General features: G+C 35.9%; 1 protein-coding gene across 6 annotated transcripts in view; it reads right to left on the bottom strand.

Annotated features, from left to right (window-relative positions):
- The window catches only part of LOC121374983 (glyoxylate/succinic semialdehyde reductase 1-like), a 94,835-nt gene that overhangs the window by 56,022 nt on the left and 21,124 nt on the right, over positions 1–17,689 (bottom strand). For 3 of the 6 annotated variants that reach the window (XM_041502158.1, XM_041502159.1, XM_041502161.1), the window contains 5 exons: positions 13,138–13,293; positions 10,148–10,189; positions 2,328–2,369; positions 1,246–1,533; positions 185–394 (listed from right to left, as the gene is read on the bottom strand). In XM_041502158.1, the coding sequence (XP_041358092.1) occupies positions 185–394; positions 1,246–1,533; positions 2,328–2,369; positions 10,148–10,189; positions 13,138–13,293 (738 nt within the window). The remainder of the gene's footprint in view (positions 1–184; positions 395–1,245; positions 1,534–2,327; positions 2,370–10,147; positions 10,190–13,137; positions 13,294–17,689) is intronic. The other 3 variants (XM_041502162.1, XM_041502163.1, XM_041502160.1) reach the window with 2 other exon arrangements.

Below are 17,689 nucleotides of genomic sequence, written 5' to 3'. Positions count from 1 at the left end.
AGAAAATTACTTGTGGTTGAAGAGACAAGACACTTGCTACAGTTTAATAGACAAGGATTTTGTTGGTGAGAAATGAGGCAGACAAGACAGCAGATGCTGCCAAACGGGAAGACAACCTCATTAATGAGAAGAAAGGACACAGGAAAGAAAAAAGAAAAATAACTGTTTTTCACATAGCACTGACCTTTGTTCCAGTTCTGTTCCAGACCGTGACCTCGTGTCCAGACCGCAGAAGATTCATCACCATGCCCTGTCCCATAATGCCGAGGCCCAGGAAGCCTATTCTCAGTGGAGTGGGGATAATGGCTTTTGGCACTGGTCGCGGTAGCATGGATTCCTCGATCTGTGTTGAAGATGATACATTCTGTAACATGGTCGCATGCATGTCTTCTCCCTGTAAGGTTTTACAATATCCTTCAGTAAAAAACTAAACACTGACTAGCAAACAATCTGTGTGCGTCTGTTGTGTGTGTATGTGAGAGTGTATGTGAGAGTGTGTGTTTTCGCGCCTGTGCATGCACATGCTTGATTCTATTGTTAAGAAAAGTATAACAGTTATATTTATTTATGCAGTTCACCATTTATTACTGGAAATGGATGTTTGAAAATTATCAACATGCACTGTTATGCGCAGAATTTATTTTTCAGCAACCTGATAACTCACCATCATGTGTGAAATTCATTTCCTAGTGACCTGGTAACACATAGCACCGCTACGGTTATCATGCTAGAAACTGAGGTGTTAGCAGGCAGTGGTAGAGGTTATCAGGTCACAGGAAGCATGGTAGTATGATAATATCTACTTTTTATGATTAAAAAGGATCACGTAGTCAGAAACATGTTACTCTTTAATAAGTTGTATCATCAGTGCTCAAAGGGCATAGGGAGAGTACTTTTGTAGGCAGGCACTTTTTCAACATTATTTTGGGCTAGGTAGTCAGTTTGTAGCCTACATGATGGGCACTTTACCCAGGCTATAGCGGGTGTGGGCAATTATCCATCTTAAAACACAAGGCCAGCAGAGGTAAGTTCAGTTAGCCAGTTGTCACTAGGGTTTGCTACATTGGTTTTTATACTACGCATTAAATTGAATAACTACATCAGGAACCAGTAAAAATCATTTGCAAACATTTAATGATTAACGACTGGCTGAATGTAAGCCTGAACATTAGATACTATGTAGTTTTCACAGATCCAGCTGGGGTTTTTTATCACATGAATATTACAATTATTTAGCGACATTACCTTACTGATATGGTTCTCGGGCCGAATGCCGATTGCTGCACTGAACTCTGCGTCAGGCGATTTGTAGCCATCAGATGAACGTATTTTTGTGTGGGAGAATCCCGATTCTGATAGATTGAAGATGCTGCTCTGTGATGGTCTTGACGACTCGGGCGATCTTACTGGTGATGCATTCAGCTGTGGCAGGGGGCGCTGTTTTTTGGCTGGTGGTTTGGATGATGTCGAAGGTCTTTGTTCAGTGTCTGTTGAGAGTGATCGTTTGGTGCCATATTTGCGAAGAGGAGTCAGCTGAAATATAAAATATAAATGGTATGTCATAATTTTAATAAAGACGGTTGGTTAAAACTACTATAACGTAAACAAGAGTACTGGTGAGGTACATGATATGCCCATCAGCCATTTGACAGAGAAGCATACTCATTAATGAATGTGTTACTTACATAAGATTGAATTATAATTACGTGAATTTTGTGCAATGGGAGGGATTAAAGGTTTGTTTTCAACCAACTTAATCCATGGAAAATAGGCTGCACTGACCTAGTTATGGCACATGACATACCACTCTCCCAAGATGTACTCATATGAAAGTTTTACTTGAACTGATAGACGGTCCGGACAAGGAATTCCTTTAATGTGTGATAGTCTGTGAAATGTTGGTCACAGTGACAAGTTGTACTTGTATCAAAAGCTTTGATGATCCACTGTGAATTAATATGGAAGATCTGGTCTGAAAATTATTTCTTTTAATGTGCAATAATTAGTGAAAAGTAGGTCACAGGTCTGATACATCTTATATTAATTGATAAGGAATATATGCCCCATGACAAGAAAAGTTTACAGACGGACGGACAGATGTACTGACAGACGTACGGACAATGCTATATCATAATATGACTCATCAAAGATTGGCAAATAAAAAAAATTCTTGAAAAGCTATAGCATTTATGACATATGCAACTGAGTCTAATATTATTAACCGAAATACCATACTTATGTATTAAAATGTGGCTTAGTTCTAGACCAATTCAAACATGAATCATACAGTAGAATAAATCAATAAGAAAGGAAAAAGACTAACATACCTTTTTAATTGGTTCTTTGTTTTTAAGGACCTTTGCAGCAGACTACAAAAAAAATTAAAACAATGACCTGGTGTTTCATCAAAATTATAAGAAGTCTAATATGAATAAGGCAGACTTCATAATTATCAATATAATATTTTATATAATCGAGGCATGCTTGCTGACAAGACTTTACATGAGGGGGTGGGGGTAGGGCTGGGATCACATTAAATAGTCACATTGTCAAAAACGTTTACCCACTTACTATCTGATTAAGGTCTGTATTGCAACTTTTGGAAGCTATTTATGTTACCTAGATAATATTAAGCAACCAAATATGTTTTCTTAATCGACAAATTATATTCACAATGGTAGGTTTGTAAATATAAACATATATATATTATTGTAATTTTATGCACTAATTAAATTTGGTAAAACAGAATAGTCATTATGATTTGACGAGAGTAATAACCCTTGCTCGCGTGTGTTCACGCAAACCAAAATATGCATGGGCAAAAAATTGCTCGCCTCATCACATGCTGATATTACTCATTTGTTTTACTCAAAACTACTAAACATTTGACACTGAGAGCAAGTACTTTCCTACATCATTTCAAGAGAACAGTATAATGCTCATCATTGATTTTCAAATCATAAACACTGCAGAATATACATTGTAATATGGTCAACTACAACTTGTCAACAAATGTTATTCATTTAATATACTGGTTAAAGCAACAACAAACTGTTGCTATAACCCAAAAGGCTCTGAAACTGACTAAATACTCCCCCCAGCTAAAATTTCTGCTTCTTTTCTTCTTCAGTACTGAAAACTTTATTAAAAAATAACAAATGACTTATACTATTATTACCTCACATATATACTGAACAAAATGGAAAACTTTACAGTTTGAAAATACATTTATAAAAAGGAACTCGGCCATTCATAAAATTTTAGCGAGCGAATCGTTACTACCTACTGGCCTCGGTGGCGTCGTGGCAGGCCATCGGTCTACAGGCTGGTAGGTACTGGGTTCGGATCCCAGTCGAGGCATGGGATTTTTAATCCAGATACCGACTCCAAACCCTGAGTGAGTGCTCCGCAAGGCTCAGTGGGTAGGTGTAAACCACTTGCACCGACCAGTGATCCATAACTGGTTCAACAAAGGCCATGGTTTGTGCTATCCTGCCTGTGGGAAGCGCAAATAAAAGATCCCTTGCTGCTAATCGGAAGAGTAGCCCATGTAGTGGCGACAGCGGGTTTCCTCTCAAAATCTGTGTGGTCCTTAACCATATGTCTGAACCCATATAACAGTAAATAAAATGTGTTGAGTGCGTCGTTAAATAAAACATTTCTTTCTTTCTTTCGTTACTACCTTGACACTAGCTTGCCAACAAGCTGATCAGATTGCTTGCGAAACACGTGAGCGCATGTGCCGGGTCAAATTGATGGCAATCATGTTTTACACGTGCAGAATTGGCACGAATTGCAGTTCGCGTCCCAAATCGATTGAAACTTGTAGCCTGTCGTCACATCACTTGGAAAAACACACTTTTGCTACTGAATTTGTTGCTATTGGAAATGCCAAGACTGTCAAATGAAGAACGAAATCGCGCCATAGGGTGTCTAGACGGAGACAGTCCGTGACGGTCGTTGCACGTGCGTTTGGTTGCAGCAGACAAACGATAAATAACCTGAGGACCTGTCTTCATCAAACTGGGTCAGTTGCAGATCGCCCCCGACCAGGTCCTCGGCGTATGACGTCACAGAGGGAGGACTGGTACATCCGTTTACGTCATCTCCATGATCGCTTTACAACAGCAACTTCCACCAGCAGGGTGCTCCTGGGAGGGATGGTAACCACACAGACCATCAGGAACCGACTGCGCACCGCTGGACTGAGAGCCCGAAGGCCATACTTCGGTCCCATTCTTACCCGTTTACATCGTCAACAGCGACTTCTGTGGACGAGACGCCATGTCAGATTCACTCAGAGACAATGGAACACAGTGGTCTTTAGCGACGAATCCCAATTCACAATGAGTTTCGCCGATGGCAGAATAAGGGCGTGGCGAAGACGTGGTGAACGTCATGCTCAGTGCTGTCAGAGAGGTCGACCGTTTTGGCGGAGGAAGCATGATGGTGTGGGGAGCATTCACCAGCAATGGAAGGTCAAGGTTTGTTATCATCCAGGGGAACATGACTGCCCAAGTCTACTGCGACCAAGAGCTTAGGCCGGTGCTGGTGCCATTCATCCATAACCATGGGCCTGGGTTGACCTTTCAACATATTAACGCAACCCCCCACACAGCGGCATTAACACGGAACTTTCTTTAAAATGCCGGTATCCCAGTCATGGCTTGGCCAGTCCAATCACCGGACATGAATCCAATTGAACATGTCTGGGATGAGCTCGGAAGACGTGTCAGAAACGGTGTTAACGCGCCTCAGACACTGCAGGCATTGGTACAGGCGCTGGTGGCTGAATGGAGACGACTTCCGGTTCAGTGTTTCACACGATTGCTGAGATCCATGAGAAGACGGTGTCGGGCAGTTATCCTAGCCCAGGGAGGTCACACGCGATACTGACAATGCATAATGAGTTCATTTGAAATCATGTGAACGTTGATTTGGACCCCCCTTCAACATTCCAAGCCATAACATGTTACACAGTTAAACATCGTGATGACATATTGTGTTTTGCTCTTTATCACATCCCTCCCATCGACAAATTTCTGCATTAATGAACATACATATCGTTGTGAGGTTATCAGAGGACAAATAATATGTGTCAAGTTTTCCATTTTGTTCAGTATAGATATAGCAATACCTCACCTCAATATATAGTCAACCTTACAGAACTATTGGCTTAACCCAAACCCCTTTTAGCACTTTATTAGTACACAGATTTTTTATTTTAAAAATTCTTCTATTTTAATATTATGTTATAAAAAAGAAAATACTGCTGGTAAAAACAAATATGACAATGTTTACAAACAGTGTTAACTAACAAGGCAGTCGGAAAAACATTCTAACTGTTGTTTAAATGGAAATAACATTAAAACTGCTTTCTTTGCTTAAAGTTTAAAGAATGGATATAAAAATTAATGAACCAAAATTCTGGATTTGATAAATGACTTAAAGGAATGCTAAAGCAATTCTTTTGGACTGGTGTGCATATTCAACGATACATAATGCACATTATTGCTTAATATCAACAAGTATAATCGTACAGTTAATTAATAAAATGGTTAAATGTGACAGCTTTTATATATAACGGGCACAGCCATTTTGTACCATCCCAGTGAATACGCCCTCTGGAGAGCTGGTGGTTACGTAATACCTAACGTGTCACGTCAGGAATTAGTCTTCGAACTGAAGAAACAAAACATACCTGATTTTTGCGGATGCATCGCAATGTTCTGTAATAATATCTATCCCAATAACACAGCAATGTGTATATGTGGTTTATTTTTCAATACAAAATAAACCACCATTGTCAAAGTGTTGAAATAACTGTATTATATTTTGTATATAAATTAACTCACGTACTGAAATAATAGTCGGAGTGTTTTCTTGCTTAATTGATCTTTTCTTTCCGTGGCCTGTACCTGTGGTTCTTGATTGGCAGGTGTATATTTAGACGGTCCCTAGACACTGTGTCTAGACACACTAAAAAGACGTGCCTCTTTTATTAAGGGTACTGTGTGATAACCTCAAATCGTAATGGACCTTACCAGCTTTATTACTGTAAGTAATTCTGTAAAACCCTTGATTAAGTAGACTTTCCCATCTAAAATCACAAAACTGACCAATTACGTAGTCCCAGAGAAAAGAAAATTATCACTTGGGTATCATGAGTGGTCGTTTTTGCTCGAACGTATCCTACCAATAGGCCTAATAATATGCATTTTTTTTTGGATTTTTTAAAAGAAAAAAATACTATAACTCCATTTCATTATATTGATGCAAATTGAAATATATTGAGTTAAATAGTTTATTATACTATGAAGTCATTTATGTTGTTTTACAAGTCAGGTTGATGAAAGCGAAGCACCTTGTCGTAAATTAGAGCATTTGTTTACACTGTGCATAATAGAGAAGTTGGACCTGAGCTGATGTTACTTTGCCCTAAGCTATACTACCCAGTTAGCAGGAATACTCACGTTTTTTTATTAATTCTAAAATTACGCGTTTTTCATTTGTTAAAGTGTCAGTATGTGTTGGTGGTCCGGGTATGCATCTTTCCAACACATAAGGCTCTTGTTGGAGTTTAGTCTACCTTTAACAAAAATGTAACTGAAATGAAAAATGTTCTCAACTGCTTTTCCGTAACAACACTTAAAATAATACTACTATGAATGTAATCAACATTTCCATACATTGATAGGGATGATAGCAGACACACATTGAACTAAAAAATACAAGAGTAAAAATGTCAATTTATAAATTGCTGTTTCTTCAAACTGCTTCAAGCTCCATAACTGAAGTAGCGGTTGTATGTAATTGATTTGGCATGACTGTATGAAGTCTAATATTCATGCAGTTTCAAAGAATCAAACTGTTTGTGGATTAACCTCATGTTTTCAACTCAAGTTTCCATAACCACCGAGTGTTAAAGCTGACTGCTTTACAGGGTGAAGTCCTTTCGGGGACAAACAAAGGAAAACATGCAGACATTTTTGAACAAAGGTCAACACATTGTAAAACATAATTCAGTCTTGCATCAGATATTTTGCAAAACAAGATCAGGGCTTCTAGATTATGGTAGCACCACTCCCATGGCTAGTGATATTCAATGCTGGGCTAGTAAATAACTACTATTGCCATGCACGACAGCTAGTGAAAAAAGAGTTGCTAAATGCTGCATTTAAGTCTATTTTGTTAAAATGAATATCCTGCCCCCACCCCCAGCCCCAACCGTAATGTTTTTAATCTCTATCTCCCTCTTTACGTAACATATCCAATTATTACTATTAGTAAAATTGTATTAACTATAGTAGGGCTAGTAAATTGTCGTCTATGGGATTTGATTTGGTAGTATACACCCTATAGCACATATTCAGTGCATAATAAAAAATATTATGATTTTGTCATTTTATTTAATTAAACTATACTGGTTGATTAATTAGCCATCACTCGATCATGCAAGTTTACAATGACCTTGACCGTGACAATAATCTCTGTACATGGCTCTGAATGGAGTTTGAATCAAAGTTAGCACTGAAGAAAAGTTGGTTTTGGCCTATAATTCATACTGTAAAGATTTCAATAATTTCTTTTTACATGGTATTTGACTTGCCATATACAACTGCTCTTAAATATGGTATTATATATAGGCAACCTGAACTAAGATTTTAATAGCAATTTATTTTTATATTAAAAATAGCATGTGCCAATAGTGGGTTAATGTCTTTAGTTTCCATTAACATTGTTAATTTTTTATGTATGAAATTCTGAAAACTCAAATTTGTAAAGAAGTTGATTTTTATTGTCATTTTGACATATTTATAGGGTGCTGAGTTATATTTTAGACAAATTTGTAGTTTTATGCAAAATTTTAAGTAAATTTGAAGAAAAACTTTACCAAAAACATAATTAAATTTGTTGTCACTATTGTGCCTTCTGTTCTTATTTGTACATAACAATAATGTTGTTAAATATATCCTTAGATCTCCAGATCATTTTTTTCTTCTTAATAATCACTTAGTTAGCTCTCATGAAAAGCATTTTGAGTTTATACTAGATTCAGAACCAATTTTTTCAGATTTGATTATCTGCCTTGGATTAAGTTGATAATTTATTTTATTGTTAAAGCTGTATTACCTAATGTTACTAGCTAAATAAAATGCTGGATTACAGATTGTAGGAATACATCTAATGTACATATTGTATTCATCCGGATTAGAAAATAATGCAAGAAAATAGATGTTCGGGTAATTTTGTCATTTAAAAATAGTTTTTTTCAGTAATTAATAAAAAATAAATGTGTTAAAGCTGCATGATTATTCCAGATATCACAACTATTAAAACCTCCAACTACAGTAGGCTATAAATAAAATATAGTCAGGAATATTGGTGGCTGCCAATAGTTTTGATGGTTCATTAGGAAAATCAGCATGGTCGATGGATTTGAATTTCCCACACCTGGTAACTTGAAGACACCCACACCCAGCATACAGGATTTCCTCCCAACACTAATGTTCAGGACATTAAGTCATTACTTCATACAGGTACAGTCATGTTTGTGTTTCCTTCCTCAGGCAGTGTATTTTTTTAATACTGATATTTCTTTGATATGCCTGTTAAGGTCTTCATAATCTAGGGGTCAATCAAGTGCATGTGTTTTAATGGAATTCTTTAAAGGGTAGAGGTACTCTGACTATCTTTGTTGTCTCTACATATATACCTGAGTACACACACCCAACTGAAAGTAAATATCTTCAGGAGTTTTATTTTAAAACATTTTGTTGTTTAATATGACATATTGCATTTGTACAAAACTATATGCAATATATATGCTTTTTTAGGTATACATTATATTAGGTTGCACTGTAGAAACAACAGTTTCAGTGAGGTTGTCAGTTTATGTCAGAATACACCAGATCCTGGTTGTCATAAAGACACATAGCTGGACACTTTTTGAAAAATGTGTTATCAGTATAGGTAGTACTAAACCAAATAACTTCCGGCTGGGTCAAAGTTCGAGGTGCACCGAACTTTTGATAGAGAAGTGAACACCACAAGTCCTGTGATTGGTTATAAATGTGAGTGTGTTGGTTGTAAAAAATAATAGTTTCATCTGGGTAAAAAAAAAGTGCAATTTTATTTCATCTAGTACCAATGTGTCAAGTAGCCTTGTGCTTGAAACATGTATGGGGTACCTGTAAAAAAAAGTACTCGAATTTTGTGCGAAACTAGGGTAGTCATAGACGCTACCTGTTATCTCAGAAACGAGCAGCTTGACCCCCATTTTTTTCTGATTCACTTTAAGTGTAAGGGGTGGTAGTATTTATATCCGTGGCGTTTATGTCGGTTGATACGTTGCAGGTAGGAGTTTTAGCCACATATGTTACTATTGTCGTCTATGGGATTTGATTTGGTAGTATACACCCAAAAACTCTAGATGCCCTGAAGGTGGAGTCAGATGAGGGATATCACTCTCTAGCGAAGGTGATATGATTTAAGGTATCACAAATATTCCTTACATCATCTATCATAACAAACAGTCGTCAAGCCTCATCTGATTTTTAAGCCACAGTGATTGGTTTTACCCCTGGAATTTGCTAAAACACTTTGGTATCAGGTTTTAACATTTTCCAGTTTAAAAAATTAAAAACCTACCATAAAATGTCATTGAAACTCAAAGCCTGCAAAAAGAGCTAAATGCAGTTTTTAAAATGAGACAAGAGGCCATTAAAATATTATGTAACGCTAGTGGGGGTGAGTGGTGTAGATCCAAACATTATGTAGTACTACATGGGGGTAGGTGGGTGTACTGAACAGCATTATATAACACTTTTCTTTAATCATTCAAATCTTTTGTTGTTTTGGGGATTTTAAAAATGTTTTGACATAGGTACTTATAGCTAGACGTATACACACACTGACGATTATAAATAGAGTCGAAATGTGTATCTGCTTTCCCATATCACAAAACAGTATGTTAAAACAATACAACACCCATTGCATGAATTGTTTGTGAAATGGGCAGTCTTCAAGCATTACATAATATTTTGGGGGGGTCTAGGGTTATGGGGCATTACGTGGGGAGTCTAATTTTGATAAAAATAGTGTCACATAATATTTAAACAGCCCCAAAAGTCATTGATTAACATACCTTTTTTAGGGAGTCTTTGGCTTTTAGGATCTTTGAAGTAGTCTGCAAGAACAACACAATTTATAAGTGAGCATCAATGAAAGATAAAAAAGATAATGTTAACAAATCTAACACAAAAATGTTAATACTATACTCAATCATATTTTGCAGACTCACCCACTGAATCAAAAATGTTTACTCCCCGCTGTTGTTTTTGTTCAGCATAGAGAAAACCTGATGTTTTACAACAGGCATGTGCATTCGTTAACTGTACATTCCTTCACGATATAGCAGGTTATTTTTTTATATAAATTGTGTAGCAGATAGTCTGTAGATTTTTTTTTTAAATAATAATAAAAAAACAATCGATTATTTTGAGTTATGTTGTTAATCGCATGGATTTATCACTCACTATGGCTCACCTATATGATTGAAAATAAAATACTCTGTAGACTATCATATATAGAAGAGTTTTAACAATCTACAGACCAGGTTAACCCCCCCCCCCCCCCCCCCCCATCCCAAAGTATTTGGAATCATTCAACTAGGTGAATAGTGTAATCTCAAACCAAAAAAGGTAATTATGAATATTAATCATAAAATGAAAAGGTCATAAAACAGGCATTTCCACACTTTTTTTTATGTTCCTGTGTCCTGAACTCGGTTACACATTTATTAAATGTTATTTTACCAAGATGAATGTGGTAAGTTTTTATTTCTTATGTAAGAGAATGTAAATGGTTTAAGAATAAGTATGTTGTAATTTACAATTATAAATCTAGCTGCATTTGATAGTCCACACTCGGTGATTGGAGTAAATACTGGTAATGTATCATGTCACATCTAATTCTATTTTACATTGTAAGGCTTTTCTTTTAACAAATTAAAATAATACGATGGATAGTCAAGAGTTCATAGCCAGACAGATCAGAACTCATTAGACTGATTTTTACACTACACATTAAACCCAATGACCACTTTGGCAAACAGTCAATAGCAAATGCTCACTGCTGTTGAATGGAGTTATGCTAAAACAAAGTTTTGTAGAAAAAACCCTACCAACTCAAAAGCTTGTTAAGCATCGAAGTAGAGCACTGGTGTAATCTGATACATGAAATCATAACAATTATACCAAAAGTGTGAAGGTATAACCAGTGCTTTACTGTGTCTCTATCAGGGATGAAAATGACTGGGTGAAAACCAGGAAAATAGTAAAGGGTCACCGAATCTGGATTTTTTTTTAACATTAACAAATTAGATTTAACAAATGTGAGGATTTTAACCTCTGCTCTAGACGCAATACCATTACTGCATCTCACCCACCCTATTACCAGTTGAGTACTTTGTAGGGTTTCTGCCAGAGGGTACAGAGGGCAAAATTACATACCCTAACATCTTGGCATACATTTTAATTTTTTTATTAGAAAGATGATACTAAGATAACAGCTTTTAAAAAACTGTCAAAGCACATGAAATGCAGTGTCCAATGTCAAAATATTTAAAATCCATAACTACCAAGTAGGGCCACTTATGGTCTGCTTTGTTTTTATTACATACCCTCAAATTATTTCTGGCAGAAAGCCTGATTTGGTGTTAGTAAAGAGATGTGTTGCCAGTTTTTTTCTCTCTCGACCAACAGTGCAAATGTGTAATGTACAAAATATCATGCAAACCACAAAAAAACAAATGTATATTTGTTACAACCTACACCCTTTTTATTCTATTGGGAAAATGAAAATGCCCAGAAGTCCCTCTCATGAAGTGAAATAAATGCTACATTTTTAAATAGATGATCACTCAGGTTTAATCTCATGATTCAAATCAAAGGGTCCATTAACAAATGTATCTCAATGTCATTATTTCAGTATTTTGCTTGCAGTCAACTTGAAATATCCAGACAGAAAAATCAATAACAAAATGTCTAGTTAAGATTCAATATATAAAAATAACCAACATACAAACGATAGTGCACATATAAAACAAACCAAACGATCAATATTGCAGCACTAAAAATATACAGAAAATCAGCAGTGCCACTGAATATTTTAGACCCATTTTATAAAATATATATTCACAATAACAAATCACATTTTCCCCATCGCATGTCAAAATGTTTATTAACTACAATAGCAAAGTCATATCACCCCATGATATGGCATGAGACATTCACTGAAAGCATGATAGCAGGAATGACAATCAATACCCATAAAAAGAAATGAAAAACACCTGCAGAAAGTCCATCTCTCAGGACTTTAATATAATGTGATTAATATATAGGTTTTGAATTTTTCTTTTTCTTTTCCTATATCCAGTTAAAAAACCCCATTATAACCAAACTTAAATGAATGAATGTTTAACGACACCCCTGCATACCAAACTTGAATGAATGAATGTTTAACGACACCCCAGCACACCAAACTTGAACGAATGAATGTTTAACGACACCCCAGCACACCAAACTTGAATGAATGAATGTTTAACGACACCCCAGCACACCAAATTTGAATGAATGAATGTTTAACGACACCCAAGCACACCAAACTTGAAATGTATGATCTTGCTATGACAATGAAATTGATACAAATACTTGGAGGAATTTTGTTTAAATACATTCTCAAACGAAATGAAATACAAAAATTTACTCCCCCCTCCCCACACATACATAAAATATGACATAGTAATGGAAAATTAAGCACCAAGCACCAAACAATCAAACATGCTGACATAAACTCAGAATTGTTTTTTGCAGTTATTAGAAAATGCTAACAAAATGTGAACAATATGTTGTAGAATATACATTTTCAAAGTAGGATACATAAATCCTGTGTAAACATTCATCTGACTGAAATTAGCCAGGTAAACAGACAATTGAACAGGCATGCACCAAATGTATCACACAAAAGAATGATTCAACAAATAGATCTGAATGGTTTTAATTATTACATCTGATCAAGTCTGTCTCCATTCAGAATACTATTTGGCAATGTATCTCTCAATCACCTCTATCTCACCTTAATATTTTTCATTTTATCTTTTTTTGTAACACTTCCTAAAGATCGTGATCTGGCTGTGCCATTTTTCTGCAAGCGTGAATTTCGTTTTATGTCATTATCTTTCTTTGAGGACTTGCTATCTGATCCTTGAGAGATGCGCCTGTCTTTCTTTAGCTACAGAGCAAAGCAAGAAAACAGTGTCAAAACAAATATACAAAAAGCACACCCAAAGCCATGCTATAAAATACAAAAATATGTACACATGAAAATATTATACCAAGCCAGTATTACACTGCACACAAACACAACATGAAAACCAACAACTAAATATTACACTACCCCAACATACAATTCTAAAATTACACCAAATATGAACAAAAACAAAACCAAAAAACAACAACAATGTATTCAATTATGCATTCAGATTTTGCAGACCAAAACTGAAACTAATTCACTTAGTAATAGAAAGACCAGTTAGGCTAAGTGCCTGAACCTTCAGTGGATATGGGCATGCTAATAAGAGTTTTCCTTCCTTCTATGGCTAAAGTCTCTTGGTAATTAAACTGTCAAACAACCTATCAACAATGTTCAGCCTAAAGGTGATCACACGTGAGTGCTATCAGCTAAGCAAAATGTTACTCAAGACTATTTGCTCAGCTGATGGCTCCTAATAAGCTTGCTTGCTTGCAACAATGACATCACCCTGATGCAGGGCTCAAACTTAACGACGGCACTGACGACAATTGCCATAGCTGCAATATGAACTGCTATCGGTCAGGGGCTTCACCAATGGCAGGTTTTTGCCGATGGATAAAAATGATTGCCATCGTTTGAAGAGACTATTTTTGGTTTTATATTTGTTGCAAAAGTTACCGATTTAAAACTGATGTAGGCAGGCTCAAAACTGCCATTGGTGAGCACTTTGAATGTGGCAAAACACATTTCAAAATTGTTGTGGGTAACAAATTCTTAAATTTGAGCCCTGCTGAGATAAAGTTTGTTTTCATCAATGGTCAGTTAGTAAATTCAGCTATAATAGAAGTTTGTTTTGTTTAATTGGATTGATTGATTAATTAATCATCAGCTATTGGATGTCAAACATTTGGTAATGCTGACTAGCAGTCATCAGAGGAAACCCGCTACATCTTTCCTAATGCAGCCAGGGATCTTTTATATGCACTTTCCCACAGACAGGATAGCACATACCACAGACTTTGATATACCAGTCATGGTGCACTGGCTGGAACGAGAAATAGACCAATGGGCAAATTCAGCTATAGATGCCCCAAAATATCAAACATGATAGATATTTTCCTCATGACCAGGCGATGTAAAAACAAAATTCGCCAAAATCGCCCACACAACAAGAGCGATCAACTGAGCAAAAAGGTCTCAGGCAACTTTTGCTCAGCTGACAGCTCTCTTAAAGGCACTATATGGGATATCAACAATCCCAAGTGACTGTTTGGAAATGCTATAAATATCAGGTAATGTTTCACGTGGTTGGTAGGTCAATGAGAGAGAAATGCAGCGTAGCAGCAGAGTACTCACCAAATGTGTGACTGGTCAAAGAAATTATTAACCTCAGTCAAGTACTAAGGTTATTTCTTGTTACAGCTGCTATATCAGCGGAAAAGAGTAGGTACTGTACTACTCGTACTGTCTGTTGTTGAGTGCATACACCAATCTTTCTCATCCTTCCTCAACAAAACAACAAAAGCTCACTAATTATTTTGGTGTTCACAGCATGTTATAGTGTATCAAAATTGCTAAAATAAAATGATGTAATACGCAAAAGATCAAGTTACTGTCAAAATCTGATATTCTTGAACAAACACGGTCTTAACATATAAGCACAGAAAGCATCTTTAGCATATTTTCAGTTGCAACAGAATTACAGAAGATCAAAAAAAAACCCAGCCACCTACAACCATCCACAAACAAGTGAAGGAGTGTTAGACATTCACGAAAATCATGTCTAAAATATGTTATTGGCTTTTATTGTGACACACATTCAACCTGTCATCCTTTTTGGCATTTATCCAGAACACATAAAGTTGAACTTAATTGTGTACACTGCCGTACTAAAACTATACGGAAGCAATGTAAATGACCAATGCATATATTATTTAATATGATTTACATGAATGCTTTCAGTCATTTAAATCAAATATTTGCTTCTGTTATTCGTCTAGATGTTTGAAAAATCACACCCAAGTCTACACATTTCATGTGATGTCAAATATAAGTTATATAACAGCTGTGATAGACCCATACTGGATAATTCAACACAAGACTATAAACATCTCTTGAGAATTCTTGTTGAGAAATTTGGCAAATTTACTAATTTATTGTTTTGCCTAGTATTCCACGGGCATAAGAAATGACAGCAATGGGAGATGGGGATGGTGGGAGCAATTTATTTTTGACAACCTCAAACAGGGTTTTTAACAGGAAATAAATTCATGATGGCAACAGCAGAGAAAGGAGAAATAAAAAAAAGTCCTCACCATATATTATATGTGCACCAAACGAACAACTGTATATGTCTATACTGTTTGTTACTCAATGTAGGGACTGTTGAATATCAGTAATAAACAGCCACTGTTAACAGTATGGTAGGTATGCCAGTGCTGAAGAACAACTGTATGTGCCTATATACTGGCTGTCACTCATTGTAGGGCCTCATGAATATCAGTAATAAACAGCCATTGTTTACAGTATGGTAGGTATTCCAGTACTGAAGAACAACTGTATGTGCTTATACTGTCTGTCACTCAATATAGGGCCTACTGAATATTAGTAATAAACAGCCACTATTTACAGTATGGTAGGTATGCCAGTACTGAAGAACAACTGTATGTGCCTATATACTATCTGTTACCCATTGTAGGGCCTGCTAAATATCAGTAATAAACAGCCACTGTTTACAGTATGGTAGGTTTGCCAGTACTGAAGAACAACTGTATGTGCCTATATACTGTCTGTTACCCATTGTAGGGCCTGCTAAATATCAGTAATAAACAGCCACTGTTTACAGTATGGTAGGTATGCCAGTACTGAAGAACAACCGTATGTGCCTATACTGTCTGTCACTCAATGTAGGGCCTGCTGGTACTTTCAAAATTGTAATATAAATCTGACTGGTTAATTAATTATCTTTTATCAATCGGGATTGTCCAACTACGGAAGTCATGGTATGATAGTGGATTTCACATAATAGCATGTTGGCTAATACGTATTACAACTAGTCAACTAGTTTTCAAAAATATAGAAACAAATCATATTTTTATGTTTGATATGAAGGTTTCTGCCAGAGGGTAAAATGGGTATGATGCCATACACAAATTGTTTTGCAGATTTTATTTATTTAAGTTGACCGTTTGACAAAATTAAAGATTCTTATCATTACTGTATGATTTTCTTAATCCTAACCCAGTTTTTTTCTGGAGGAGGCTCCCCATACCCCCTATCGACTGTGGTTGAATTCAGCACACACATTGTAAATATTCAATTTCATAGCACCATACCCAAAACTTTCTTTCTGGCAGAAACATTGATAGGTGTGATGTTGAAGAATCTTAGGAAAACATGCCATTATTTTACAACAATAGCAGTAATTATGAACACCAAGAGACTTGCAAATGCTGTAAGCCGATTACCCCAGCCAGGGAATCACCATGTATATTTGTGTATCACGTGACAAGTTCAGATGTCATTTAAAGTGACATTATTGCACAGACTATACTAAATGATAATTAAATTTTTTTGTAAAATAATTAACTCTTTCAAAAATCAACACTATATATATCTGTTTGTGAGTTTGTTTAATAAAAATAATAGATATCAATTTGGACTGTTTTTGTAGGTATCGTACCAGGAAATAAACTGGGATTGACTCATGGTTAAGTTGGGACTTCATCTGGCAGTATATAGTCTTGATAATACCAGATATTTGTTATAAATAGGCATCAAAGCAATGGGAGCATTGTTGATTGTCATCAATGATTATATTTAACTAAAAAATGAAAATCAATGCTTACCTATTCTTGTATGTAAGAAAATATGCTTAAGCATACTAGAATTTATATTAGCAACTTTATTTTAACAAGCATTCTGAGAATACTGCTAAAGCAATATGTCATTGCATGCCCCCTATTGGGTCCAACAAATTTTTACATCTTCTCATAAGTTCAGGGGCCGTAATTCTGTCAACATTAAGTATCAGTGAAGTACTCGATATGCCCATCAGGAGTTTGAGAGAGAAGTATATGATCGGAATATAATTATGTGAAATTTGTGCAAAGGATGGATTAACAGTTTGTTTTAGATCAACTACAGATGATTTCGAACCCACTGGAGAAGGTGCTGTCTGTCAATTTTGTAGCAAGAGTACCATGGTGTCATATTTATAACAACAGAGAAATAGTTCATGTATGTAATATTAACTTCAGCGAAAGTAAAACCATATGATGTTCAGAATCAAAAGTTAAATTCTGTTTCGTTTAACAACACCACTAGAGCACACTAATTTATTAATCATCGGTAATTGGATGTCTAATTTGGTTAT

Source organism: Gigantopelta aegis, chromosome 6, assembly GCF_016097555.1.
Source record: "Gigantopelta aegis isolate Gae_Host chromosome 6, Gae_host_genome, whole genome shotgun sequence".
Lineage (NCBI taxonomy): Eukaryota > Metazoa > Mollusca > Gastropoda > Neomphalida > Peltospiridae > Gigantopelta > Gigantopelta aegis.
Note: the sequence above shows the minus strand (reverse complement) of the source record. Positions and strands in the feature narration are given on the sequence as shown.